Below are 25921 nucleotides of genomic sequence, written 5' to 3'. Positions count from 1 at the left end.
CCATTGGCATTGTGCAGTCTGGAGAAGAGGAGGAGGCTGAGAGGAAACCTCCTCACTCTCTACAACTGCCTCAAAAGAGGCTGCAGTGAGGTGGAGATCAGTCATTTCTTCTAGGTTATAAGCAATAGAACAAGAGGAAATTACTTCAAGCTGTGCCAGGGGAGGTTTAGTCTGGATACTTGGGGAAAAAAAAAAAAATTTCTTTACTGGAAGGGTTCTCAGACATTGGAATAGTCTGCCCAAGGGAAGTGGTGGAGTCACCATCCCTGAAGGCATTTTAAAGATGCGTAGATGCCGTGCTTGGGGACTTGGTTTAATGGTGGACTGGGCAGCTAACGGTTGGATTTGATGACAAGAAAGGTCTTCTCCAATCAAAACAATTCTATGATTCTATATATCAAGTAAATATCTTCTCATTTATTTACTTGATACCTTGTGTTAGAACACCGATTCTCTGCTTTTCAGCATGATGATCTGCTACCCTCTTTCTCCATTCCAACATAATATTCCAACAGTGAGAAATGGTAAGATGTATCCTTTTGGTTCCTCTCCCACCATAGCACAATTTCCTTTGGAACACTCACTAATAGAGGCATTAGCAATACAGCTCTCTCTTTTTATGCAGAGATATTTAGTTACTATAAACACCAAAGTAAAGCAAGGATAGAAACATGGATTTAAGTGCTTGATTTAAGTGCTAACATCTCTTTCCTTACAAATCCACCTACCACATCAGTCACATCATACAGACTTCACTTGTTCTTAATTCACTTCTGTTCATTTTAAATTACTTGATTCTTACATTTATGCCTTCATAATGTGAGCAGACTGTCATTGGCTTGTAACTGATTTTTCTGCAATTTTCAGAGTACTTCCCACCAGCCGCTCAGTATCTGTGATGCTTGCAGCTTCCTTTAGAAAGCAAGCTAGTTGAGACTGGCTTGGAACTAGGAAAAAAGGTAATGGAGAACACTGCAGCAGGTAAAACCTTGTTCTGCACATGGTTAAGTGTGGAACTGTTAACACTGGCACAGAATCACTGACACAGCTGTAATCTGTCACTCTGTCAGTGGAAGCCACACAACTTACGCAATCTTGGCACACACTGAGCACTTCCACTGCCCGTCAGTTCCCACGTCACGACACGTGTTGCAGACCCGGAGTTTGCAGGTTTGGCACAGGTCTCCTCTGTCAAAGATTAAGCCCAGGCTTTTCTGGCAGCGAATGCAGACCCTGCTGTTGTCCTGTTGGCAGTGGCGGTTCCCACCTTTCCTTCTCACTTCCAGAAGCTCGTTTTTCAATTTCCTAGAAGAAAACAGAATTGCTCAATTTGGAGGTACAACTCAGTGACCTGTAGGACCTTTTAACAGGTTACAATGCAGTGCTCAAAACTGCAAGACACAAATAAATACAAAACAAACGGATTTTTTTATATATTTGCTGTATTATTTTGAAAACAAATAGGACAAAGAATAACAAAACCTATCCTCCACCTCTCAGTCAGGAGCAAAACCTTCTGGTAGCTCAGTTTGTATAATTGCAGACAGCTGAGCAGTTCTGGACATCTGGTAAACTTTTTTTGCTTGTCCCTCATCAGTAATTCAAGTCCTGCCAAGTCCAGGTCAACAGCAGCTCAAAACTGAGAATATCCTCTGCATCCAAAGAAATTTTTCTGTAATTATTGTGCATTTAACAGTGTGCCAGTATAGAGCTAGCTAGGAATGTATATGCAATTGTACACCAACTATTCAAAGTCAAAAAAACCTGCCAAACCAAAACATCTACATGAATAGTGGTATTATACTGTGATACCACAATAAAAAAAGAGAATATCAATTTAAAGAATGCAACTACTTGCAGAATACCAGTTCTGCCACTGACTCTGCAGGACAAGAATATTTGCACCTAATTTTGAAGACTCCCTTTCAATGGTGCATGAGTTGGGTCCTGTAACTGCTATGCTTAAAAAAGACTAAAAAAAAAAAAAAAAAAAAAAAAAAAATCGAGCCAGACCCAATCATAAAACAAACCTCTCACTAAGAGCTCCCTGTGCCTTGATTCCTGACCTGAACTCCACAGTTTTTCCTCCCATGCCACAGCCTCTAGGCCCCAACCCACAGAACTATCTAGGTTGGAAGAGATAATTGAAGATCACCTTGTCTCAACACACAGCCAAAGCAAGACCAACCAGACTAGATGGAGGCTGAGTCCAACTTAATCTTGAGTTAACAGATTAACTTCAAGTAAAGTCTGTAATGTTTATGGGCACCTGGTCTAGAATCTGGATAATTTTATGCTGTTTTATTTAAAAATAAATAAATAAAAGAAAACCAAACAACAAAACAAAACAAAAAGCCTTTCTAATACCTAACCAGAACCTCTCACAATCCAGCTTGTTCTCATTGCCCCTTCCTTCACTGTGTACTTCTAAAAGGAGTCTGGCTCCATTTTTGCTACACTGTGACACTGGCTTGAATACAGCCATCACATCAGTTTCCTCTGCTTCTCCTTCTAAGCCTTGTGCTGCAGCCCTCTGATCATCTTGGTGGCCTTCCACTGAACTTGCTCCAATATGTCAATGCCCCTTCTGTTCTGGGAAGCCCCAAACTGGAAACTGTATTCCAGGTGTGGTCTCACAGTACCTGAAAAGAGGGGGAAATCACTGCCCTCAACTGCTACTGTTGTCCTGTTCGTGGTCAAAATTGTTACATACCCTGGACACTTCTTGGCTGCAGCTCCATCCACTCAGCCCCCAGACTCTTTTTACTCTCTCCATCATCTCAACCTACAGGTCACCTCCTCTCTCCAGGCTCTTTCCTGCCTCCCTCCTACCCTAATCCCTCCTATTTTAAGCTCCCCCGTCCTTTCAAACCCTTCCCTCACTCTACTCTACTCCAGAAAACCTCTCTTCCAGGGCTCCAGCTCAGCAGATGTTAAGTTCTTTCAGTTTTACATGCCTGGATGTTGCTGTGTCCCCATCCCCTCACCCTTCCCCCTATGCTCCCCTTCATTCACTGCCATCAGCCAAGAGACTCCAGACTTTCTCTACAACGAGGCACTCCAGCTCACTGAAATCATAATCTCTGGAGACACAGAGATGTTTTAAGGGGGATTAAAAAAACCTGGCTTCACCTAAGGATTAGTAAAAAAACATCACTAATAAAAGCACTTTGGGAAGATAAATCCAATAAAAGATTACAGGTTGCAGCCCAGTGAAGGAGGCCAGGAGCATTGCTTAGGCCACTGGGGACTAAGCTCTGACAGAATTAGGTTATTCGTGGATACACTGCTTTGCTAAAAGGTTGGCTAGCATTTTGCTTCCCACTGGGATCCCATGAACTGTTGAGCAGCTGCATCTGGTCTGTGGATGCTCAGCCTCTGACAGCTTTTGAAAAAGGCCATGTCCAATCCCTCCGGGCAGCAACTACAAATCCTGTCAAGCATTTTCTTCTGCTGGCCTCTAACCAAAAGAGATTTCTGCATTCTGCTTTGGATGCTTCCTCTCCCACACTATCCAATTATATATATATGTATATATATATATATATATACACACAAAATACAAATTCTGGATACAAAGTCTGTGTTTTACATAGCTCCAAATAAAATGAAGAAATCCCTATCGGCCCAAACCAATCAACAGTGCATTTCTAAACACAATTTTGTTTAGAGATCAACATGTTGAACCACTTATCAAGATTCTTTTGACACTGGAAAGGTATTATTCCTACTATCCAGCAGTGGTGACTGCAACAGTATTTTCCACTGCTTATTCGATTCAAAATCTTGAATTCTTATCAGATTACAGTCTATTTGCCAAGAGCATGAGTTCTGGAAATGGTTTTCTTGGTTCTTAATACAGAGCTACCTTTGATGACTTCCAGGGAACTGAGGTAAAATAAATCAAACCACATCTTCTCTACTCAATCAAATGGATAAAATAGAAAAATTTTAAAAGCAAGCAAAGTATGGACAGATATACTGGATATGACTTTTCTTTTGGGATCCCCTGTACTCATTACTGAATTGAACTCCTGACTGATCATAGCAAATATATTCAGATCTTAAAAAAATAGAGAATGAAATGTCTCAGGGACCAGGAACAGTCCTTGAGGTAGGTGAGACATCTGAAAAAGATCCATCATCAGAACAGCTTCTAAACAACCACAGCCTAGCTGCACAAGTTACATAATATTGAAAAGGGGTAAGTGCAATGTTGCACTGACATAGCACTGCACTTTATCCCCCAAGACAGCAATCAGCTGTATTATAAACACCCAAATTCCTTTCGTCATTCTAACAATCGAGCTCTTAATTTTAAAGGGATCTAATTAACCATGCAGTTCGACATTTTAAATCTCAAATATTAAACAAGAATTAATTGTTATCAGTCCCCTCCCAGTAATATGAAAGAGAAAAACTCAGAAAAAGCCAATTTAGTAAGCTGCTGGAGAAAAAAGAACTCTATCATGGACTGAAGTTTCTAAACTATCTATTTCAACAGCTGTTTGATAGAAGATAACTATTGAAAAGAAATTTTAAACGCCAAGGGTAGCAGAATATTTAGGCTTTCCTCTAAGTGTGAACTTGTATTAAGGTCCCTCTACTGTCTGTGAAAATATGTCAAGTGCATTGAAGAAGAGTTCTATTGTAACTAGTATTCCAGACAATACTTAATCCAAGCCTTTCCAAATGGGGCCTAAAAGGACCATATAAAATATCAAAGCAGGAAATGATAACAAACAATATTTAGCCAACAGAGAATTTAAGAAATTACTCAGAGGCTAGGTTAAGTCCATCTAACCAGAAAATGTGAAATCCTAGTGCCTTGAAAAGACGGGGAAAAGAAATGCAGGCTCCAAAGACCCCAGTGCTACAAAGCCCAAACCAAGGAGCAGCAAGGAGAGGTGAAGCTCTTGGCACAGCTGCCCACTGCCTCCAAGAGGCATGAAAGAGATCCAAACAGGGCCTGACTTCCCTACTGATGATAAACATCATAAGGCAGTCAAAGGCTCTCATTCCCTCACAAATGCAGCCTCCAGAGATGAATATACCCAAACCCTTATAATCCTGCAGAGAAAAAAGCAATGAGAAGTCTTAACAGATCCATTTTTTTCTTAATAGTATACTTCAGCCTAGAGAACATTTATTCCACAAACACAGAAAAGCTGAATAGCTATACTGCTGCAAGAGGCAAGACACTCACTGCTCAAGTGTGGTAACTTTTTTTTTTTTTTTTTTTTTTATACAAAACTGATAACAACCCCCTCTCATTTCAGTAGGGTTTGGAAAACTTTTTATACCAACTGTAATTAAAGACTCAAGCAGGAAAAAAGTTCAAATAGATGACATTGCCACAGTCTGAAACCTGTTCTTAAGTTCTCTTTCCTGCACAGATGATCTGACACATTCCCCTTCTGAAGCTGAGCAGCTTTTACCTTAAATAGTAGAGAATTTTCCTGCACAGGAACTTGTATCAACATACACCTGGAAGTTGAGGGAGAAAGGAAATTTCCTCCCCAGACTGATTCTGAGTATCTCCTCCCAATTCAGCACTCCCTCCACTGTCTGATACAATATGCAGAATGTAGCAGTAAATATTATTGACAATTCACAAATACCTATTGCCATTTTCCATTGAGATCACCTTGCACTGTAAAATCTCACCATTAGAGTACCTGAAACTTTTTTTTGGCTCTTATAAAATAAGCACAGATTTTCACATTTTGCTTATGTAACAGATCTGTATGATATAACCTGTCTTACCAATATCCAAGTATGGAGGTATATTGGTGACAGTGAGGGGAAACAGGGAAAAGCAAAGAATGAATTTGCAAAGGAACAAAGAACTGATGCAATGAAAGGCAGAACAGAGCCCAGTGAACACAAGGAAATTATGACAAATTTCCATAGATGGAATTTCTTCTGAGTAACGCACCCAACCTCTCAGCTAAAAACTATTAGTAAGATCTGAGGGAAAAAATGCAAATTGCTTGTTGGTATCTTACTAGTCTTTGATAAGATAAACTGTACCCAGAATATGAGAATTAATCACCATCAGAAATTGTTTCACTAATGAAGGATCTTCAAAGAACATTGGAGAGCAGAAGAGACATCTATACCCTCGGAGTACAGGCACTAGTTACTACTTTTGTAGAAAAGTCTCAGGTTCAAGGAATAACAATCTGTTAAATTCACTTGACAAAGGAGGTACCTGCCAGACAAGCAAGCCCTTACCTTCCCATACACATATGGATGAGCAATATGCTGTAACACAAGGGCTTTTTCCTTCAAATATTTATAAGCAATTTTACAAAAATATCAACCATATGCTATCTTGCAAGAATTTTATGAGTACAAATGAGTCCAAATGTATGCACAGCAGATGAATCAATCCCCATTCCCATTACTCACTTTTTTTTTTAAAGTACTTGCCAGTACCCACACGGTGGTACCCATGCTAACAGTTTTCTGTATATTGTAATGAAGTTATTACCCTAAATTGCTTCTATGGATCTCTTCAGACAGATACAGAGATGCCATTTTAGTTAACTGAAAAGACAGGAATGCCAACTTTCCTTGCCAATACAGAACTGGGGCTCATGCAATTCTTATACAACTTCTGGCAGCCTAAATGCTGAGGGACCGATACAAATAATAACCCAATAGTCTTATTCTTGGAAGAAATTGGCATGTTCCATTTTTGTTTTCTCAGTTCATCAATTATTATGCTGTTATCTCCACTTCTAAAAGCATGGTACTCACAGCATGGCTTCATATAGAATGAGAAGAACCTTTGTGTTTTAAACACTGTCTAGAAAAATAGTCAAGGTAAGAAAGCAGTGTACACTTGCACTAAGTATGCTGTTTATGTTTGCTCTGTGGTAGCATAATAATGTTGAGATGAAGAGCTATGACCCCCAGAGTCAGTTTTCTGTGCAGCACCACAGCTCAGGGAAAAGCCAGTGAGGCCAGCAGCAGTCAGATGAAACTCACCTAGTAAATGGTACACCCCTCCTACAGCAAATACATTCTCTCTGTTTAGTACTTATTTCGTGTCTTGTGGCACTATACATTAAATGTGATAGAGGTTTTCATAAAAAAGATCTTAAAAGAATAGAATTATTTTAAAATAGTAAAAGGATGGGGAAATAATGAAAAGGATATGTGTTTCAGTCCAAAATATCAGTGCAGAATGTTTGACTGACATTATCTGGGTGCAAGTTCCTTCCAGCAACTCATATGCTAAAAAAAAAACAAAACAACAAACCCTAACTTTTGAGCCTCAGTATGGTCAAGCTCAGCCTGGAGAAGAAAAGGCTCTGGGAAGACCTTATAGCAGCCTTGCAGTATCTGAAGGGGGTCTACAAGAGACATGGGAAGGAATTTTTTACAAGCATGGGGGATAGGATGAGGGGAAACAGTTTTAAAGTGAAAGAAGGTAGACTTAGATTAGATATTAGGAAGAAATTATTTACTGTCATAGTGATGAGACACTGGAACAGTTGCCCAGAGACATTGTGACTGCGCCCTCTCTGGAAGGGTTCAAGGCCAGGTTGGATGGGGCTTTGAGCAATCTGGTCTAATGGGAGGTGTTCCCTCTATGGAATGTGGGGGAATTGGGACTTGACCTTTAGGTCCCTTCAAAACAATTCTCTGATTCTAGGATTTTTAGCTACCTTAGCTGTAATCATATAATTATTTCACCAAAATAAGCTTAGCATTTGAAAGCAACCACGAAAATCATTTGACTGGTGTCAACAGTATCATAGAGTAATGTTTAGAATACTGTGGGGCGTTTGCAAAAGTAATCCAGTAAAAGCTTTAAACCAATATTCAAAGAAAACTTCCAGTCACAGAAGATGCACACTTAGATAACACAAACCCTAATATTTATTAAGTAGATTGCTTATTTGTGTTGTCAAAACTTAACCATAGAAAGAGTACTTGCTGCCTTCTGCATTTCTCTTTGCATGCACGGGAAATATTCATACATCAACAAAGAACACAAGGACAGTCACCTGCGCTCCAGAACACAAATATAAGAAGTGATAGTGAAAATAACTCCTACGCTTACTATTGCTTTCATGTTGAATAGAAAGCCCCCTGCAAGTTAAAATGGCTTTTGAAGACTAATAGGAACAAAAAAAAAATATCATAATAGATTCATAAAGTGTGGAACAGACCAATAAAAATTCTTGAATACAATGTACAGGCAAGCATTGTGTCAGAATGAAAAATATCTTGAAAATAAATACAAAGGCATTTGTTCTTCTGCAAAGTGCTTCAATAAAATATGTAACAGATTGTACACCAAATGAAATTCCAAAGACCACTAATGCTCCTCTGAAGTATACTTGCAAGCCATAATTAAAAATATTGTTGCCAAGCTGTATTCAGAAAGAAAAAATATGAAGTCTTCTAGGAAGCAGTTACCCATCCAGTCCTTTATCATTTATCTGTCTTGTAAGTCTTTTATAGACTACTTTGCACCATTATCAGGCACAGAATGATCTAGTGACAATTCTCCAAATAGACTGAATCTGAAACCAACTGGTTCATATACAAGTGCCAGAAGCATTACATTTCATTATTATTAATCCTAATTAGCATTGTATTTCAGGTTAACTTCATCTTCAGCCTTCTCTTAGGGCACTATCTTCATTTGTACCAAAACACAGATAAGCCAATACCATCTGTCACTTTACCGAACTGCACGCACGAGAGGTGCCTTGGCTCTCCAACTCAGTAGTAATTATTGCAGAGTAATATAAAAAAAAACCAGAAAATTAGAGACATTGTATTAAATAAATAATTAAAAAACAAAAAACTAAACAAAAACCCCAGAAAAATAAACCAAAACAAAACCCACAAACAAACCCACTAAAACAGCCAACCAAAAAAAGCCTCACAAGGCCTCAATAGATTAAAATTTCCACTAAATATTGAGAAGCATCAGTAGTAGAAAAGAAAGCTTTATTGCAGGTTTGGGAAGCTAGCGATCCAATACCCTGCTGCACTTCATACTGATGCCTTTGATCAATGGCTTCTGGCACATCACACATTTCCAACACCACCACCTTAGAAAAATTAAATACTTAGAAATGCTATTGCAAAATAGAGCACAATGTCTGGAACAAACAGTGCTCCATCTGTTTTCTTGTGTTCTATTTTCTTCATCTGACAAAACATGAAGGAGATTAAATGGTGAATTTGGCTACATCACAATAAAGAAACACCTTTTCTTTCAGTCTTCCAGCAGCAGCAGCAGCAACCAGTTTTAGCCCACTCCATTTAGTGGAGCCACTACTTTTCCCCACTTAAATGGGCTGCATGACAATTTTGCTCTTGAACTTGGGTCTCTCAGGGTAGAGCAGGACTTCCCAAACCAGTGGCTTATGGAGTAGGGTTTTCCAAATAATAATTTTACACACACAAAAAGTCTGAGCAGGTGCTGAGTATACATCTCTGCAATGCACGGTGTCTTAAATGCTTTTTAACTAAGCAAAGGGAAAATGATACAGCCTGGCCTTGGAACACTTGGACAGAAAGCAGCAGAGGGAAATCTTCCCTTTGTTCCACTACACTCAGCAAGTACTCCATACATCCACGCTAAGCCTGTTTCTCAGAACCAGCACTGTGATAGAGTTTAAAAGGGCAGCAGGGAGATGGGAGGGAAAACAGCAACAATTTACTGGAAAAGTGTATGAACCTTTGCAGAACCTTTGCAGATACTTAGCTGAACTCACCGAATTTGAGTCATCTGAAATAACTGTCTCCCAGCCTGTCTCCAAACATTGTTCTCTGTACTTAGCTTTTTACCTTTTTTTCCTCAGAAAAGAATATATGGACACATTTAGTACGCCGAGTCTCAACTTGTCCCATCCGACACTTCTGAGATCAATACTTGAGAGTTATTGTTTTATTTGCATATTAGTAAATCTAAGTAATTTGAAAAATGAAAAATTTGTTCCTCCTTCTCCCTGTTCTGTAAGTATTACAACTGAAAAAGGTCACTATCTTGCATTTGGCCCATGTTGTATGGATTCCTGTACATTCCTGGCAAATGCCAACATTCTCTTCCCAGTGACACCTTCCAAATATCCCCTTCCCCAACCATCCCACTCTGAAAGCACAAAGCATACAGTTCTTCTCAGAGGAAGACAGTTCAACAGCTTTACCAAAGCCTTCCAGTCACAGGGGGGAAATTGAGCCAAACAGGGCAAAATCTACATGATCTGAAATCAGAAAACCATTTCTGTGTATTTTTGCACTTGTTATCTTTATTATTGTTTTGCCTTGAAGCAGTGGACATAATCTTCTGTTTACAGAGGGCTACACTACCAAGCAATTTTTTTATAACACACTTTACTTTGACTTATAATTAACTGTGCCACCTCCCAACACTCATCCTCCTGAGGCATCTCGAGTGTCTTCACTAAGAACCACAAATACATTTATACTACAGACTGTATTTCTAAGAAATATAGTAAAAAGAGTTACCTTATCCTTTTATCTTCAACTTTTTTCAGATACTCATCTCTCTTCAATACTCCTAGTATTGTTTCCCTTTCATGTTCCAACAAAAATGACAAATTGATGATCTCCAAGTGCTTCGACATGATTCTTCAACAGCTGCTCTTTCAATCACTGCTTTGTCCAACCAGTTCTTCCAGTGATTTATTTGCACAAGTCTGAAGGCACTATTGTGTCAAAGCTACAAGATCCACACAGTCAAAAGGTATTGTGAAAAATGTTCCTTTAAGTTAACCAGCTGTCAAGATTGTATTGCTTTTCCTTCCAGCTATGCAAGAAATAAAGGTTGCTGCTTTGTTTCTTCCTCCAGAAAGCCAGTCATTTTCCTGGTTATCAGATGTCCTTGTGTGCTGGCCAGTGTTCACTAGCACACTGCAAGCCTTCAGACTGAATTCAGAAGCAGCTGTAGAACCAACTTCCTGGCATAGCTGTAGCTTGGAGGCACCAAGTATCTGTGTATGTTTCTTTTACATCACCTGGAAGGCAAAACAAAAAAGTGCAGATGATTTTGACATTACCATCACAGCTGTGTTTGAGAAATGCTTGACCTAGGAATGGCTTGAAAGTCACCAAAGAATGGCTTGCTGACTTGCAGGTTCTCAGGGGCTACTTACACATCATGGTTTTATGTTGTTGTTTGTGTACTTGCTAATGTTTGATTATTATGCTCCCACTAAGCCTCTGCAATTACCTTCCTACTGCAATACATTTAAATGACTATATTCATCCTGTAATACTTCCATCCTAACAGTAATAACCATGGGGGTGTGGGGAGGAATGATTCTGCTCATTTCCCTGAGATTACATGAAGGGAAAAGTGAAAATCAACAAGTGAAAGGTCTTCAGAGGGCAGCACTGAAGGCAAGACTCAACTCAAAACAAGTATACACCTGCATCTCAGCAAGTCATCCATTAGACTGGCTTCACAGCCAATTCTGAGAAACAGGAACTATCAAGGAGTAATTTATCCACTTTCTGCAGGCATTGAATTTAGGATTATATGTTCTAGAAATACCCATTCCTTCCAGTAAATACAGAAAGAATTCAGAGTGACTTATTAACACAGTAAGAAATTTTTTTTTTTTTTTTTGGTCACTTCTAAATTCCAAACAACACTAGAAGAGATACCCCAGTGCATACTGGAGCTCTGAACTTGACCCTGTTCAGAAAGGGTCACCAGGAACATATTTGGAAAATATTTAAAACTTCCAGTGAACTGTTTAGAACCTCCAGCCCTTGCAATCTCAAAAGCTAACATAGAATTTCACTCTGAAACAAGGTACGGTCTATAAGAAACTTCTCCTTAAAAAAATTAATCTGTGTAAGCAGACGCACAACATAAACCCACCAATGACAGTCTTAAAAAGAGAGCATCCTCAGAATTCCCTCATTGCTTTGGTGTGGGAGCAGTCTCCACCACAACACCCTGTGCACTGGCACTACAGCTTTTGTGTTCAGTGCTGCAGCAACATACAGATGCTAAAACAGCCCAGTTTTTCTGCCCTCAAACTATCCAACATACATGTTCCAAACATGTATGGATCAAGATTCAGACCCACCTGACTTTCCAGGTTTTCCCCTGCAATATAGAATTGCTACTTAAAAGTAACAGGTTTCCTAACCAGACACTGCCTAGCTGCTGAAGCTTCAGCAAATATTTGAAGAGAGGCTTGTATTTGTTCAAACAGGATTCCTTCCAACTACATTGCACTCATGAGCTCTGCCTAGGCACTATTCTTTACCCTAAATCAGCTGCAGCATTAGCAGCAGTTAACTTTGCATAAGCCAATTTTTCCCAGCTCTTAGATAATGCTACTCAAAAAGTGCTGGAACAGGCTGCCACAGGAAGTGGTGGAGTCACCATCCCCGGAGGTATTTAAAAGATGTGTAGATGAGGTGTTTAGGGACATGGTTTAGTGGTGGACTTGGCAGCGCTGAGTAAAAGATTGGCCTTGATCATCTTAAAAGTCTTTTTCCAACCCAAACCATCCTATGATTCTTCCAAGGCTATCCTTTAGAACTGAAAATAGCCCAGGTATCTTTAGCCTACATGAAAAAGTTCCAGTAAAAAATCCCTTGTCCCTGCATCCTGCTTCACTCCTGCCTGATTTAGACAAATTCTGTGTTCAGGCTGGTAACACCAACTTCATTCTGCCCTGTGCTGGTAAAAACACTGTTAAAATATCCCCTGCCTCACAACAGGAGGTCATCTGCTTTAACTCCCACACTTTTTGTGCGAAGTGGTGGGCATCCCTGTTAGACACATAGCTGGTAAACAAAAAAAATGGCGTAAGCAAAACCAGCAGGAACTCCTTCACTATGGAAAAGGAGACTAATGAGCAATGAGAAACAGTTTTTAACAAACTACCACTTAAGACTTCCCTGCTTTAGACAACACATGATCAGAGACCAGCTACATATTTCACATTAAGATTTAATAGGAAAAACTGTGCTCCTCCTTTCCTGCACTGCTTTGTGCTCTCTCTCTCTAAATAGTCCAGAATAAAGAATAAACCAGTTGACAACAGCTAAATTATGAACAACTTAGGGTTTAAACACAAGACAAGCCAGACAGTTTTTAGAAAGAGACAATGATCCTTTTAACAGACTGTTGATGTTTTATTTAGCAGCCCCGTGGCTGACTGGGAAATTCAATCGTTTTCATCCTAAACTGAGTGAAGATTTCACACAGGAGAGCATTTTGATGCAGATTAGGACACATGTTAAAAATGAAAAGTCCCCTAATAAGGAGGGCATAGTTCTAATCTACATTCAATTTGTAGATGGAGCATTGATTTCTTAAGTCAGAGTAATGCAACGATCCCACATTGGACTTGAAAAGGAACTGATAAAGGATTAGGAATAAAGTGACACAAATAGTGTGTAAGTGAGCCTCTCGAGTGTGGGGTTGTTTTCCCTTGCCTCATGAAAAAGCATAGGAGATCTGCTCACTGGGACTATCTGCATGCTTTTTCCACTCTCTTGTAAAGAGATTTCTAGAATGGAGTCTTCCTCTCTGAAGCTACTTTAGGGGGAGGATACATTAGAATTAACAGACTTACTAGCACGTGACAGCTCTTGTAAAATAAGAGGTGAGTATTAAGGTGCAGTTTATCCTGTGTAGCTTCATGCACTGTATGTAGGTACTCCGCCTATCCAGAAAGCATTTGCTAAAAATTTGCATTTGCAAAACAATTACCTAAGGTTTGCTACATTACAGGAGGGAAGAACATGACAACATGCTTTTTCTTTTTTTTTTTTTTTTTTTCCCCTAACTGCTACCAGAGCTGCTTGTGACAGCTGGAAACACAGCACTCCCAGAACAGAACATTCATGAGGGATGTTACTTAAAAGCTACAGAAAGTACAGAGAAACCACTGCCATCAGCTACATCCATAGTTACCACAGGTGCAGTGATCTCTACTGTCACTGCTGCACTTATCCTCCTGAACCTAGCAAATCAACAAGCTTCAGCTGCACTCTAATAAGCTTTCCCCTCATCTTTACTCCTCCATCTGCTTGGGAAGGAAGAGAGGAACCCTGCCCCCCAACAGAAAGTAGCAGAGCTGAAAGGAAGCGAGAGGAATTATCCTCTTTTCTTCAGTGGTGCTATTATCAAATTGCTTGATGCAAGAAATTACTCCCACTGCCAAGCCATTATGCTTGTTTAGCCAGAAGCCACTACGTGGAATGATTTAGTGACTCAGCGAGAGAGGCAGCACTTCCATGTGTACTGACTGCAGGGTACAGGAACCATGGCATCACCTCACATTGCTTGAGTGAGGGAGTCTTCACATACTGGAAATTCTTTTGGGAAATTCTTTGCCAGCTGAGAAATGTGGTCTGCCCTACACATTTATTAGCATGGGTGTATCTGGGACAGGCATTTCCATATTGGTAAAAATATTCTTACCAACAATAGCTGAATGAAGCATGGTGTGGTGAAGTCTTAACTGAGTTCTCCCACATGAAAAATGGATACAAATCATCTCTTGAAAATGCACCAACAATGCCCAAACTAAAACTACACAAGGGCAAAGTTTGGAATTCAGCCAGAGCAGGAATGATGACACAGTTCTCACCTCCCAGCTCGGTGCTGGCACTATGTATCACAAGATGCTTAAATACCAATCTAACGCACTCAGCTCTGGGTTAGTTTTTTGGTTAGTTATCACTGACACTCAAATGAAAAGAGACATGTTTCATATAAGGTTTGCATGGCAAGGTTGTGGTAGGGGGTGGACTACAAGTGCAGCTTCTCTTGTGTCTGACAGAACCAATGCTAGATGGCTCCATGACACATCTGCTCAGGCTGAGCCCATCAGCAACAGTGGTTGTACCTCTGTGATAACCTATTTAAGAGAGGGGAAAAAAATTGGCACATTTGCAGCAGACTTTGTGTCTGCAGATGCCAAGGACAGTGAGGAAGGAGGGGCAGGAGGTGCTCCAGGAGAGGGAGTAGAGATGGGTGAACACCATGGTGAGGCAGGTTGTCCTCCTGCAGCCTATGAAGGTCCACAGTAGAGCAGATATCCACCTGCAGCCCATCAAGAAACCTGCACCAGAGCAGATGGGTGCCCAAAGGAGGCTGAGACCCTATGGGGTCCAGTCTGTGCTGGAGCAAGCTACTGGCAGGAGCTGTGGACCCATGGAGAGAGAAGCCCACCCTGGAGGAGGCTTCCTGGCAGGACTTGTGACCCTGTGAGGTACCCAGGATGAAGCAGTCTGTTCCTGAAGGACTGCACCCTGCAAAAATGACCCATACTGGAGCAGTTTGTGAAGAACTGCAGCCCATGGTAAAGACTCATGCTGAAGTTCAGGGAGGACTGGCTCCTACGGGAGGAACACCTGGCTGGAGCAGGGGAAGAGTGAGGAATGCTAACCCTGAGGAGGAAGGAGCAGCAGAGGCAATGTGTGATGAACTGACTGCTTTCCTCATGCCACTGGAAAGAGGTAGAGAAAACCAGGAGTGAAGCTGAAGTGTAGGGAAAAGGCAGGGGGGGAGGGCAGGGGGGGGGATGAGGCAGGAAAGCTGTTTTAAGATTTTATTTCTCATCACTCTGATTTGATTGGCAATAAATTAACCTAATTTCCCCAAGTCAAGTCTGTTTGCTTCTGATGCTAATTGGTAATTGAACCCTCCTAGTCCTTATCTTCACCTTCATGCCCTTCATTATATTTTCTCTCCCCTTTCACACAGAGAAGAGTTATAGAGTAGCTTTAGTGGACACACCTGGTGTCCAGCCAGGGTCAACCCGCCACACATATCCTCCTTAAAACACACAAGTCCTGTGTATACTGAATTCATACACATGGGGGATCTGAAATAATACTCAAAACTAAGATGGCAGCACTAGAGAGACAGCAAAACACAGTCCATATCCACAGTTATCTTTTAACTTTTCTGAGCTGTATGCAAGATTGGACTTCAGGAAGGAAGAGAAGGGCAGCCAACATTAAGCCTAATAAAATGCCAGAAATACATAAAAACATTCTTTTCATACCAAGAACCACAAGTAAATATAAAGCTTAACATGTAGAAAGTGTAATGGCCCACTTGTCTCTTTTCCTGTTTTAAGGATACTGCTTGCAGAATGCCATACACAGGAGCAAGAAAAACCAGCTCCACTTCTCAAAGACGTGTTTGCTGAGTGCACACGCCCAGGAAAGCAAACCAAGTGTCAACAGGTAGTGAAGCACCAAGAAAAGCTTGTTGCAAAAATCATTACATTTGCAAGGGAAGGAAGAGAGTCTCAAGACACTAAAATCAAGTTGCAAGAAAAGAAAACCAAACCAATTTGATTGACTGTGAGCTTGGTTAATGGCACAGAGATTAAAAAGACTGAGAGCTCTAGCCAGCATTACCATGCAAATAGTAAGCAGATTCTTTGACTAAGAACAAACTTAAAAGATCTTTAGATATAACAGCTGGGACATTTATTAACTGGCAAGTTATAAGTTGTATTAAAGAAGGGGTCATGTATGAGTAGCAACTGTTTGAAGAGATGTTAAAAGCACAGAATGCCATCATACGAATTTCTATCTGTGCACTGGAATGAACACAAGCTGTGAGAAAAGCTCCAACTGATTCTTCAAGTCTCTAAATCATGTAGTATAAGCATGTTTAGCTTTATAGTAATCAGAGAAACTCAGATTCATTAATCAAACAAAACCAACAGATTCAGAAAAAGTTACTTTTTTAGGTCAGGCACAATTTAATCTGGTTATGTCTTGGCAAAGCTGTGATATACCTATGGGACTGCAGCTCTTTCTCCAAGCACAGTAACTGCCTTTGAGCTGTGTCTAGTTTCTAGCACTAGTGTAATAACATTTCAAAACCAAAATCATAAGCATTTAGACTAAAGCAATAAAGTTAAAAGCCCACTAAGTCTATGAAATATTCCACCTTACTCTGTGTGAGCGTTTTGACTGGGATTGAGTAAATGTTCTCCATAGTAGTTGGTCAAGGGCTATCATTTGGATTTGTGCTGGAAACTGTCGATAATACAGAGATGTTTTAGCTGATTTCTGAGCAGTGTTCACACAGCATCAAGGTCTTTTCCACTTCTCACACTGTCCCACCAGCCATTAGGCTGGTTGTGCACAAGAAGTTGGGAGGGGACAGAGCTGGGACAGAAAACCTCAACTGACCAAAGAGATATTCCACACCATATGGTGTCATGCTCAGAATATAAAGCTGGGGGAAGAAGAAGAAAGGGAGAGACATTTGGAGCAAGTAATTTGTCTTCCCCAGTCACTGTTGCAGATGATGAAGGGTTGGACTTGATGATCTCTGAGGTCCCTTTCAACCCAGCCAATTCTATGATTCTATGATGGAATCCCTTTTTCCTAGGGATGTCTGAACAGCTGCCTGCCCACGGGAAGTCATAAACGAATTTATTGATTTGCTTGCTTGCCCAGCTTTTGCTTGACTTGTTGGACATTCTTTATCAGAATTTAAGAGTTTTTGCACTTTTCCAATTCTCTCCCACATCTCACTGGGTGCGAGTAAGTGAGGGGCTGAGTGGGGTTTAGTTGCTGGCTGGGGCTAAATCACAACACTGTGTAAGAAAGCAGTAAATTAGTATGTCTGATTATACAAATAAGAGCTAAGACTAGGTTCAGCACTGCCAGTCTGGCCATTCATTAAACCATATTCCTATCACAGGCCTCCCTCTGCTTGTTTATCACCTCTTAAAAATACTCAAGTAACATGAAAACATGCTTTAAAAAATAAAAATGACATTTTCTATTTTCTTGCTGTAGAATTTTAGGCTCACACGGCTCCCCAAGCAGTCAGGTTACATACTGCATGCTTCAGGGAACACCACTGCCCAGTGATATTTCCCTGTGCAGTCACTGCTTGGCTGCTACCCTACCAACCCCATGTCATTTTCCAAGTGTGCAATGCCAGGAGAAAGGCAGCATCCAAGCATCCAAGCAGGCAGGGGAGCCAGGGCAGAGCAGACCAGAGGCAGAGAGCACACCAGACAGCATTTGCTTGTGAACACAAGCTCCCCAGAGATCCTACAGAACAACAAAATGAGATAATTTAATCCATGAGGTGATGCTTTGGAATAAATGAATATCTAATAACCGTCTCTTTATTATGCTGCTTTAGCTATATAGTGACAAGCAGAAGGCAAGGAGCAAGAAGAATGACACAGCAGGGTGACAACTTTTTCTTTTGTTTTGCTCATCATCGAGTAAATGTGGCTCACTTCCTGGCTGACCATTTAACCAGAAAAGATGATAACTCCCAGGGTAAGAATAGAGATAAAATTCAATGAGTCAGCTTGCAAAATTAAACAAACCAAAGAGATCAGAACCAATGAAAAGGAGGGAAAAATATTTCTGCTATTGTTAAGCAAAAAACATCTGTGCAGTGTTAAATCATCCATGAAAGTATGACTTTGGGCTTGAGTCACCTTGATCTTATTGCTTAGTCATGGGGTGTATGTAGGCAGTATCCATTTAGTACTGAACTTTCTCCATAATATGTTTGTTATTTCCTGTGTCTCTATGCTTGCTGTCATTAAATGTAAAGAAAAGCAGTAAACTAAAGTCTAGAATAGAACAGATTTATACACAGTTGTAAACCAAGTTCTAATGTGCAACTTACATATGTTTTGCTTGACAGTTGGATAAATTATTAATTTAATCAAGACTCACAATTATGAGATTTAACTATGACAAGTTGAAGAAATTTAAAAGTTGACTTTTAAATTCACTTTTTTTTTTTTTTTAAGTTCACTTTTAAAAATTCGTAGCAACCCCTTCCCATGTTAAAATAAGCATGGAATTTGGGAGCAAGAAATCACTTTTTGATAGTGAGTTCTCTTAGAAAGAGAAAGCAAGTACAATGCCTACCTACTTACAATTCCTAACCCTTCTTTGTAATCCCTGTGTTTCTTACAACTACCAACATAGTGAGTTTAGGAGAAGTTAAATCTGTACCTCCTAAGTTTATGACATGATTTCATTTGACACCAGGATGCATGAGACAGGAATGAACCAGCACACCCAGGACACCTGAAAGCCACTATCACCTCTGTTACTGGTCAGTGGCATGGTAAAACAAGAGGATGATTTTCATTATTGAAGATGTTCTCACCAAAAAAAAGTACCTGTTTCTCTTATCTGTAGCAAGTGATTGACTGAAATACCAGTAGGTTTGCTTTTTTTTTCCCCCCCAACAGAAATTTCTTGTGAAAAAAACCAACAGCAGCTGTTTCACAGAAATGGATGAGGAGTCTTCAAAAATTTCAATAGAAACTTGTTTATAAATCTTAAAGTTGAAATGTTTTCACTAATTAGCTGAATTAAAAGCAGCCCAAAGAAGGTGCCTTGAGTTTATAAAACATTTCATTTTGCAGAAAAATTAAATTACTATCAATCTGAGGTTTAACCCACTTAATAAAATTCCATCATTGACTGTCTTCTTCATGAAGGAAGAAAAATGAAATTATCTCTGAACTCCTCAAGAGGTCTGCAGAAAGCTTGCTGAGGGACTGCAGAGTCAGAGAAGAGGGAACCAGCCTTTAGAAGAGCAGCCATTTGGAAAAACAAGTAAATGAAAAGCCCCTTGGATATAGGGAGAAGGGAACCCCAAATCTGGCACTTGAGTGCTTTGAATGAGGAAATGTGTGTGTGTGTGTGTGTGTGTGTGTGTGTGTGTGTGTATGTGTATGTGTGTACAGAGTTGAGAAACCCAAGATTCTCTTATTTCAGCCTCTTAGAAGCTACACACTCGTTTGCTTTTCTGCAGCAACAGTATGGTGTAGTAACATCCATAATCTACTATGTATGATAATAACTTTCAACTTGATTTAGCAAATAAATGAGATGCAGGTTTTAATAAAAATAAATGTTTGTTTTCATGCACACCAAAGTACACATTCACGCATAACATGACTTATCTCTTAAGAGGTGTAAAAAATCTTTAGGGGAGTCAGATGCCCAAGGCAGAGAGCATGGGGATGGATACTGGACTAGATGATCTTTAAAGGTCCTTTCCAACTCAAAGCATCCTATGACTCTGTTCTGTAATCTCTCTTATTTATTCTGACCTAGTCATCCCAGCCCCACTCTGTAATAAACAGAGAGAAACAAGATTTTCTAAGGCATGACTCACCTCATCTTCATGAGATTTAAAAAAGGTCAGAGGAATCCTCGTCTAGTAGCATCCACTACCCTCCACTGACTGTGAGGGGGACGCAGCATGAGCACCTCAAATGCAGGCTGTCCTTGCTCAGCCAGGATTAAAATTTCCTACATCCATACTAACCTGAGGCTGCCTGGGACTCCCCCAGCTGCTGTTGGCCTGTGGATGTGGCAGTGACAATGGGGGAGAGCAGCTCTGACTATTGAGGAGAAAAGGGTGGGACAAGTGACCCAAATGGACCAACCATGGAACACCACAGTTTTCCTTCCTGTGTTGCTCAGTACAAAATGGCTCATAAAAAATCCTTCTCTTGGCCTTTTTGGCTGGCATAGGGGTCTGGGGTTTTTTGTCATCACTCCCCCTGCTAGATCTCCTTTTCTCACCTGCAAAGAACATTGTTCATCAAGACAGGTTGCCTTCTGCTTCTCCAGGTAGGATTGGCTTGATTGCTGCAAGGCTTTTTGCAAGCTGTCACTGGGATCTTGGACTCAGGCACCCCCATCTGCTGCTGAGGCCAGTGGGGAACTTCACTGGTCAGGAAGTAATTACCAACTAAGGAGCATAGGTCCCATATTTACATATTTGTATATATCTGTATTTCACCATTATTATTAATACTTAATTAAGCCTATCCTAGTTTGTTTGGGTTTTTTTCCAGCCTCCCCTATTCCCATTTTATCTTCCTCTGGGAGGGTAGCAGGGGAATAACAGAGAGTATCTGTCATTAGGTTATTGGCTAAAACTGTGACACAGACATGTAAAACATGAGCATGAGTCCTGCTTCTCTTTTGCAGAATAAAATGAGCTGTTCACTATGACACCAAGAAACAAGAAAAGGTTGAGAGGCTTCTTTGTTTCCGTATTTAACAGTCAGACCAGTTAATCTCAGGGTATTCAGCCCCCTCAGATGGAAGACATGAATGGAGTGCAGAATAAACCCTTCATAATCCAGGAGGAGGCTGATAATGACCTGCTATGCCACCTGGACACTCACAAGTCTATGGGGCTGGATAGGATCCACACAGAGTACTGGGGGAGCTGGTGGAGGAGCTTGCCAAGCCTCTCTCCATCATTTATCAGCAGTCTTGGTTAAGAGGGGAGGTTCCAGACAACTGGAGGCTTACCAATGTGATGCTCATCTACAAGAAAAGCTGGATGGAAGATCCAGGGAACTACAGGCCTGGCAGCCTGCCAGATTGTTTAGACATGCATGTCACTTCAGGACTTCATGGCTTTGTTGGCATGGTGGTCTTGGGTTGACAGTTGCATTTGATTATCTTGTAGGTTTTTTCCCACCTAATTAACACCATGATTCTATTGTCTACTTCCAATCCTTCTACCAAGGGCAGGGACACCTCCCACTAGACCAGGCTGCTTAAGGCAACATCCAGCCTGGACTTGAACACTTCCACAGATAAGGCAGCTACAACTTCCCTGGGCAACATATTCTAGTGTTTCACCACCCTCATAGTGAAAAATTTCTTCCTAATGTCTAGGCTAACCTTTTATTCCTCAGTAAATACAAGGCTACAATGTTTTTCTCCACATACAGCAAACAAAGCTAACAGGCTGCTTTAATCTTGCCATGAAATACATTGCACCAGAGCGTCTACCTCAAAACAAGTTTGCATTTGTAAACATATCAGTTTCCAGAATTCTTGAAGCAGGCAGAAAAAAGCACCCACAAATACCTAATTAGAAAATGTAGTATCAGTCTCACAGGTTACACTGCTGTCTGTCTGAATACTGGGTTGTGGAACACATAGAGGCTTCCTCCTGTTTCACAAGGTGAGATTTGCAGCATAAATGTTTACCCAAGACAGCTCAAAATAATAGCAAGCACGATGTCTGTAGGAAGCAGCCATACATGTCATCTATGACTGAAGACCAAAGCTTAGATCAGTGAGAAACGAACTGCATGCTGCTGTCAGACCTCCTAGGACCCCAATGAATACAATATACATGAAGGGAACACCTAGGATAATCTTCTTTGCCATTTTAAAACTCTTTGCACTCCCAGCACAGCCCACCCCATGCCTCAGATGTATCACTCCTGAGAAAAGGACATGCAGCTTTATTCCCAGTGCTGAACAGGGAACAGGGCTGAACAGGTGGCTTCACTCATTTGCACAAAAAGCAAGAGCAGAGATTTGGCAGCACAGCATCTTCAACAGCAGCTGGCAAGCAGTGGCCAGGCACAGGGCTGGAGGAATGAGGTTCAAAAATGTACAATGGATCACTGCATGGAAAGTGCTCCAAACGAGAAGGAAGCAGATGTAACTGCTGAAGATGACTGAAGGGGCAGAAGACAGAGATTGCCACAGCAGAAACACTTTGAGACTTGAGGCCTCAAACAGCCTTTGCTAGCCATATGTGTTTTCAAACATACAGGCTACCTAACGTACACTGTACTAAAATACTTTATGCTAAATATAAGGATCACAAGCTATCTCATCTATCTTTCTGGCCATGACCCACAATATAGTACTGGTGGGTGCTGTACAAGCAACAGCAAGACACACATTCCCTACCCTGACACAGACAAACCCTTACTCATTTCTCTTCACTTCAGGTTCCCTTTGTTACCACACTTGATAACTCTCTCCCTCTTTCCAGCTAGGTGTGTCATTCCAGTGGAACTGGAAGCAAAAGAGTTCAAAAACCTGGAGGTGGACTTCCAGACTTTCTACCTGTCCTAGAGCAACTCTTCCAAGCTTTGGGAAGAACAGGTGGTGGGCACAGGCAATATATCACAGGGACACACACTTTTATGTGAAATGGCAAAAGAGAAATCTATCAGGAGAAAGACTGTGCAGAGCTGTGCTCGCAGGTTATCAATCATAACTTGACCTTTCTGTAGCAGCTTTCTGCCTCCTTTTGGCCAAGATTTATTCCAGCAGTCTGCATAGGAAATTTTTGGGCCTTTTGATTACATTTGCAATACAGCCAGCTTGTGCCACTTGAAATGATAGCAAAATGTATCATTATGTGAGGCTCAAACTACTCACTGGTCTGGCTTTGAGGTGGGAAAGCATACCTGATGCACACTTTCATTAGGAAACTTACATAAGTTCCTTCAGAGAGGGATGAATCATATCTGAGATGGTCCATTGTACACAAGCAGGCAGCCAGTGCTTACCAGCATGGAAGGGATGGTGGCTCCATGTCCTCATTTGAAGAGCACATCTCTCCAAGATGATGGGGACAAGGCCAGAAGACACTCATAGTAGTATCTCTTGCCACTGCTGCTCCTCTTGCTAACCTTCAACTACCAGCTCATTACAAGCTGACATGTAAAGCCAAGTTCCTCATTATCAGTACAGGTTTTAGAAGCTAAGGATACAATTATGGAAGCTTGGTTAATAATTTAACATTTTGAATAGTTACATTCTTTTCAGTGCTAAAATGCTGGATACTCATGTTCCACAGCACTTCTCCTTACGTATTTTCTGCAGCAACTACAGTTTAATAGATGCCCTCAGGGAGTATAGGGAGGTGATAAGGACCGTTTTAGCTTGGGGCTACGGAAAGGTTGATAAGATTTATCTATTCAGTCACTGCCTCAGAGCACAGAGATTTGGGGTAGGTTTTGTTATTTTCCTTTCCCTATATTTATTAGTATATCAGCTTGCTGCTACACACAGTTCATGCATTTCAGCCTAGGAGATACTCTTAAAAGGATTCATGCATGCATCTTGTCTGGGACAGGCTAGCTTATCTTCCAAGGATATCTGGGGGGAAAAAAAAATCCCTTACGTACATGATAAAACCACATGGTTGAGGAAGAAAAAAAATCACAGAAAGGTTTCTGTGATATATTGCAGCATCAGATCAAGTGATCTTCCCAGTCCACTGGTTTTGAAAGACCAGCAGATACTGCCCCATGTTTCCATGTGTAGACGACTGAATATTGACAACTGCTTGAGCCCCTTCAGAGACTGCAGGGGAAGAACCTGTCAAAACTGGAAATCTTATTTTATGACAGAATAAATCCTCTCCAGTTTTAAAAAAAGTACATGACTTTTACTACCATTCTTCTTTCTTTTATCATTATTGCAGATCAGCATGCTCAAATATGCATTTTTTCCTCTTTTATTTAAAGCTCCTAAAGAAATGCTTCCAGAAACCAGAGTAAATAAATACACAGCAAAAGAGGGGTTGTGACAAAACCACTTTCTGAGCATTCCAAGTTAATATTCTACAATAATTCCTGCCTTTGCCACTTGCGAAAATCAGCAGTTATGTCGTGTGGGTACCCAAAACCCCCAGGCAATTTTTGCTTTACATGAATGCTATTCCTGGAATTCTTCCAGAAACAAAACAAAACCCCCTAAATCATGAAGTCTTAGGCACAGCCTTTGGTACTACATCAGACTTTCAACTTTTCAGCTCCTTAAAAATGTGTCAATTTTTATTTTGCTCAGTTGGCAATATGAGAAAATTCTAAAGAGCACACAAGCACAGATGTTATTTTCCACAGGATTCCTGTTCCATTCAAGACACAGGAAAGATAATGGCAAGACAGCTGCCTAAGATTTCTTCCAAGTTCCACCATTCAGCACCTAAGACTATACCTCATTTCTGGCACATTTTCTCACTACTTAATACAGAACTAATAGATGACAACTTTTTCTATCATACTTCTGAAAAAATACCCACTTATCTATTTAGTATTTTGGTGTGTTATCTTAAAATAGAAAAGGAAAAATCTTTAACTGCAAGACCAGGAGGGAAACACTTTGATAATTTGTCCTGATAGCTGGATACTCCAGTTATAGGCCATCTTGTTTTTCAAGGGTACTGAGCACCTATAATCCTATATATATTTAAAGAAACTTATGGGCTCCCAGTACCTTTCAGTGTTGAGCCTTGAAGTATAAAATACTTTAACATTGTTAAAGGGAATAAGAACACTTCCCTCAACCTCTTCTTTCCTTATAAAGACTTCCCTATGCCTTCCAAGAAGAAAAAAAAATCTTTTTTTTTTTTTATATAGAATTGGCTGGGTTGGAAGGGACCTCAGAGATCATCAAGTCCAACCCTTGATCCACTACCGCTGCAGTTACCAGACCATGGCACTGAGTGCCACATCCAGTCTCTTCTTAAATATCTCCAGGGACAGAGAATCCACCACTTCCCTGGGCAGCCTATTCCAATGCTTGATCACCCTCTCAGTAAAGAAGTTCTTTCTAATGTCCAACCTAAACCTCCCCTGGCACAACTTGAGACCGTGCCCTCTTGTCTTGCTGAGAGTTGTCTGGGAAAAGAGACCAGCCCCCCCCGACTACCCCCTCCTTTCAGGGAGTTGTAGAGAGTGATGAGGTCTCCTCTGAGCCTCCTCTTCTCCAGGCTGAACACTCCCAGCTCCCTCAGCCTCTCCTCATAGGATCTGTGCTCGAGTCCCTTCACCAGCCTGGTTGCCCTCCTTTGGACCCGCTCCAGGACCTCGATATCCTTCCTGAACTGAGGGGCCCAGAACTGGACACAGGACTCGAGGTGTGGCCTCACCAGCGCTGAGTACAGGGGCATTTTTTTAATGGGAAAGCTCCCCATGTTTATCCATTAGATATCTTTATATACATATACATCTGCACAGATAGATGTGCTGTTGCAGAACTCCAGAGCAATCATTTTTGTTTCTATAAAGTGATAGTGACGCAGGTAAACTGTTAAACAGGAAAACTGGTGATAAGCAACATGATTACTTTTCTTTATTGAAAT

The 25921-nt window shown here is 40.7% G+C and overlaps 1 protein-coding gene across 3 annotated transcripts in view; it reads right to left on the bottom strand.

Annotated features, from left to right (window-relative positions):
- Positions 1–25921, bottom strand: part of SYTL5 (synaptotagmin like 5) — an 83454-nt gene that overhangs the window by 46211 nt on the left and 11322 nt on the right. For all 3 annotated transcript variants that reach the window (XM_071750809.1, XM_071750830.1, XM_071750820.1), the window contains exons 2-3: positions 10504–11012; positions 1090–1305 (exon numbers count right to left, since the gene is read on the bottom strand). In XM_071750809.1, the coding sequence (XP_071606910.1) occupies positions 1090–1305; positions 10504–10622 (335 nt within the window). In that variant the 5' untranslated portion in view covers positions 10623–11012. The remainder of the gene's footprint in view (positions 1–1089; positions 1306–10503; positions 11013–25921) is intronic.

This window comes from Heliangelus exortis, chromosome 1 (genome assembly GCF_036169615.1).
Source record: "Heliangelus exortis chromosome 1, bHelExo1.hap1, whole genome shotgun sequence".
NCBI lineage: Eukaryota > Metazoa > Chordata > Aves > Apodiformes > Trochilidae > Heliangelus > Heliangelus exortis.
Note: the sequence above shows the minus strand (reverse complement) of the source record. Positions and strands in the feature narration are given on the sequence as shown.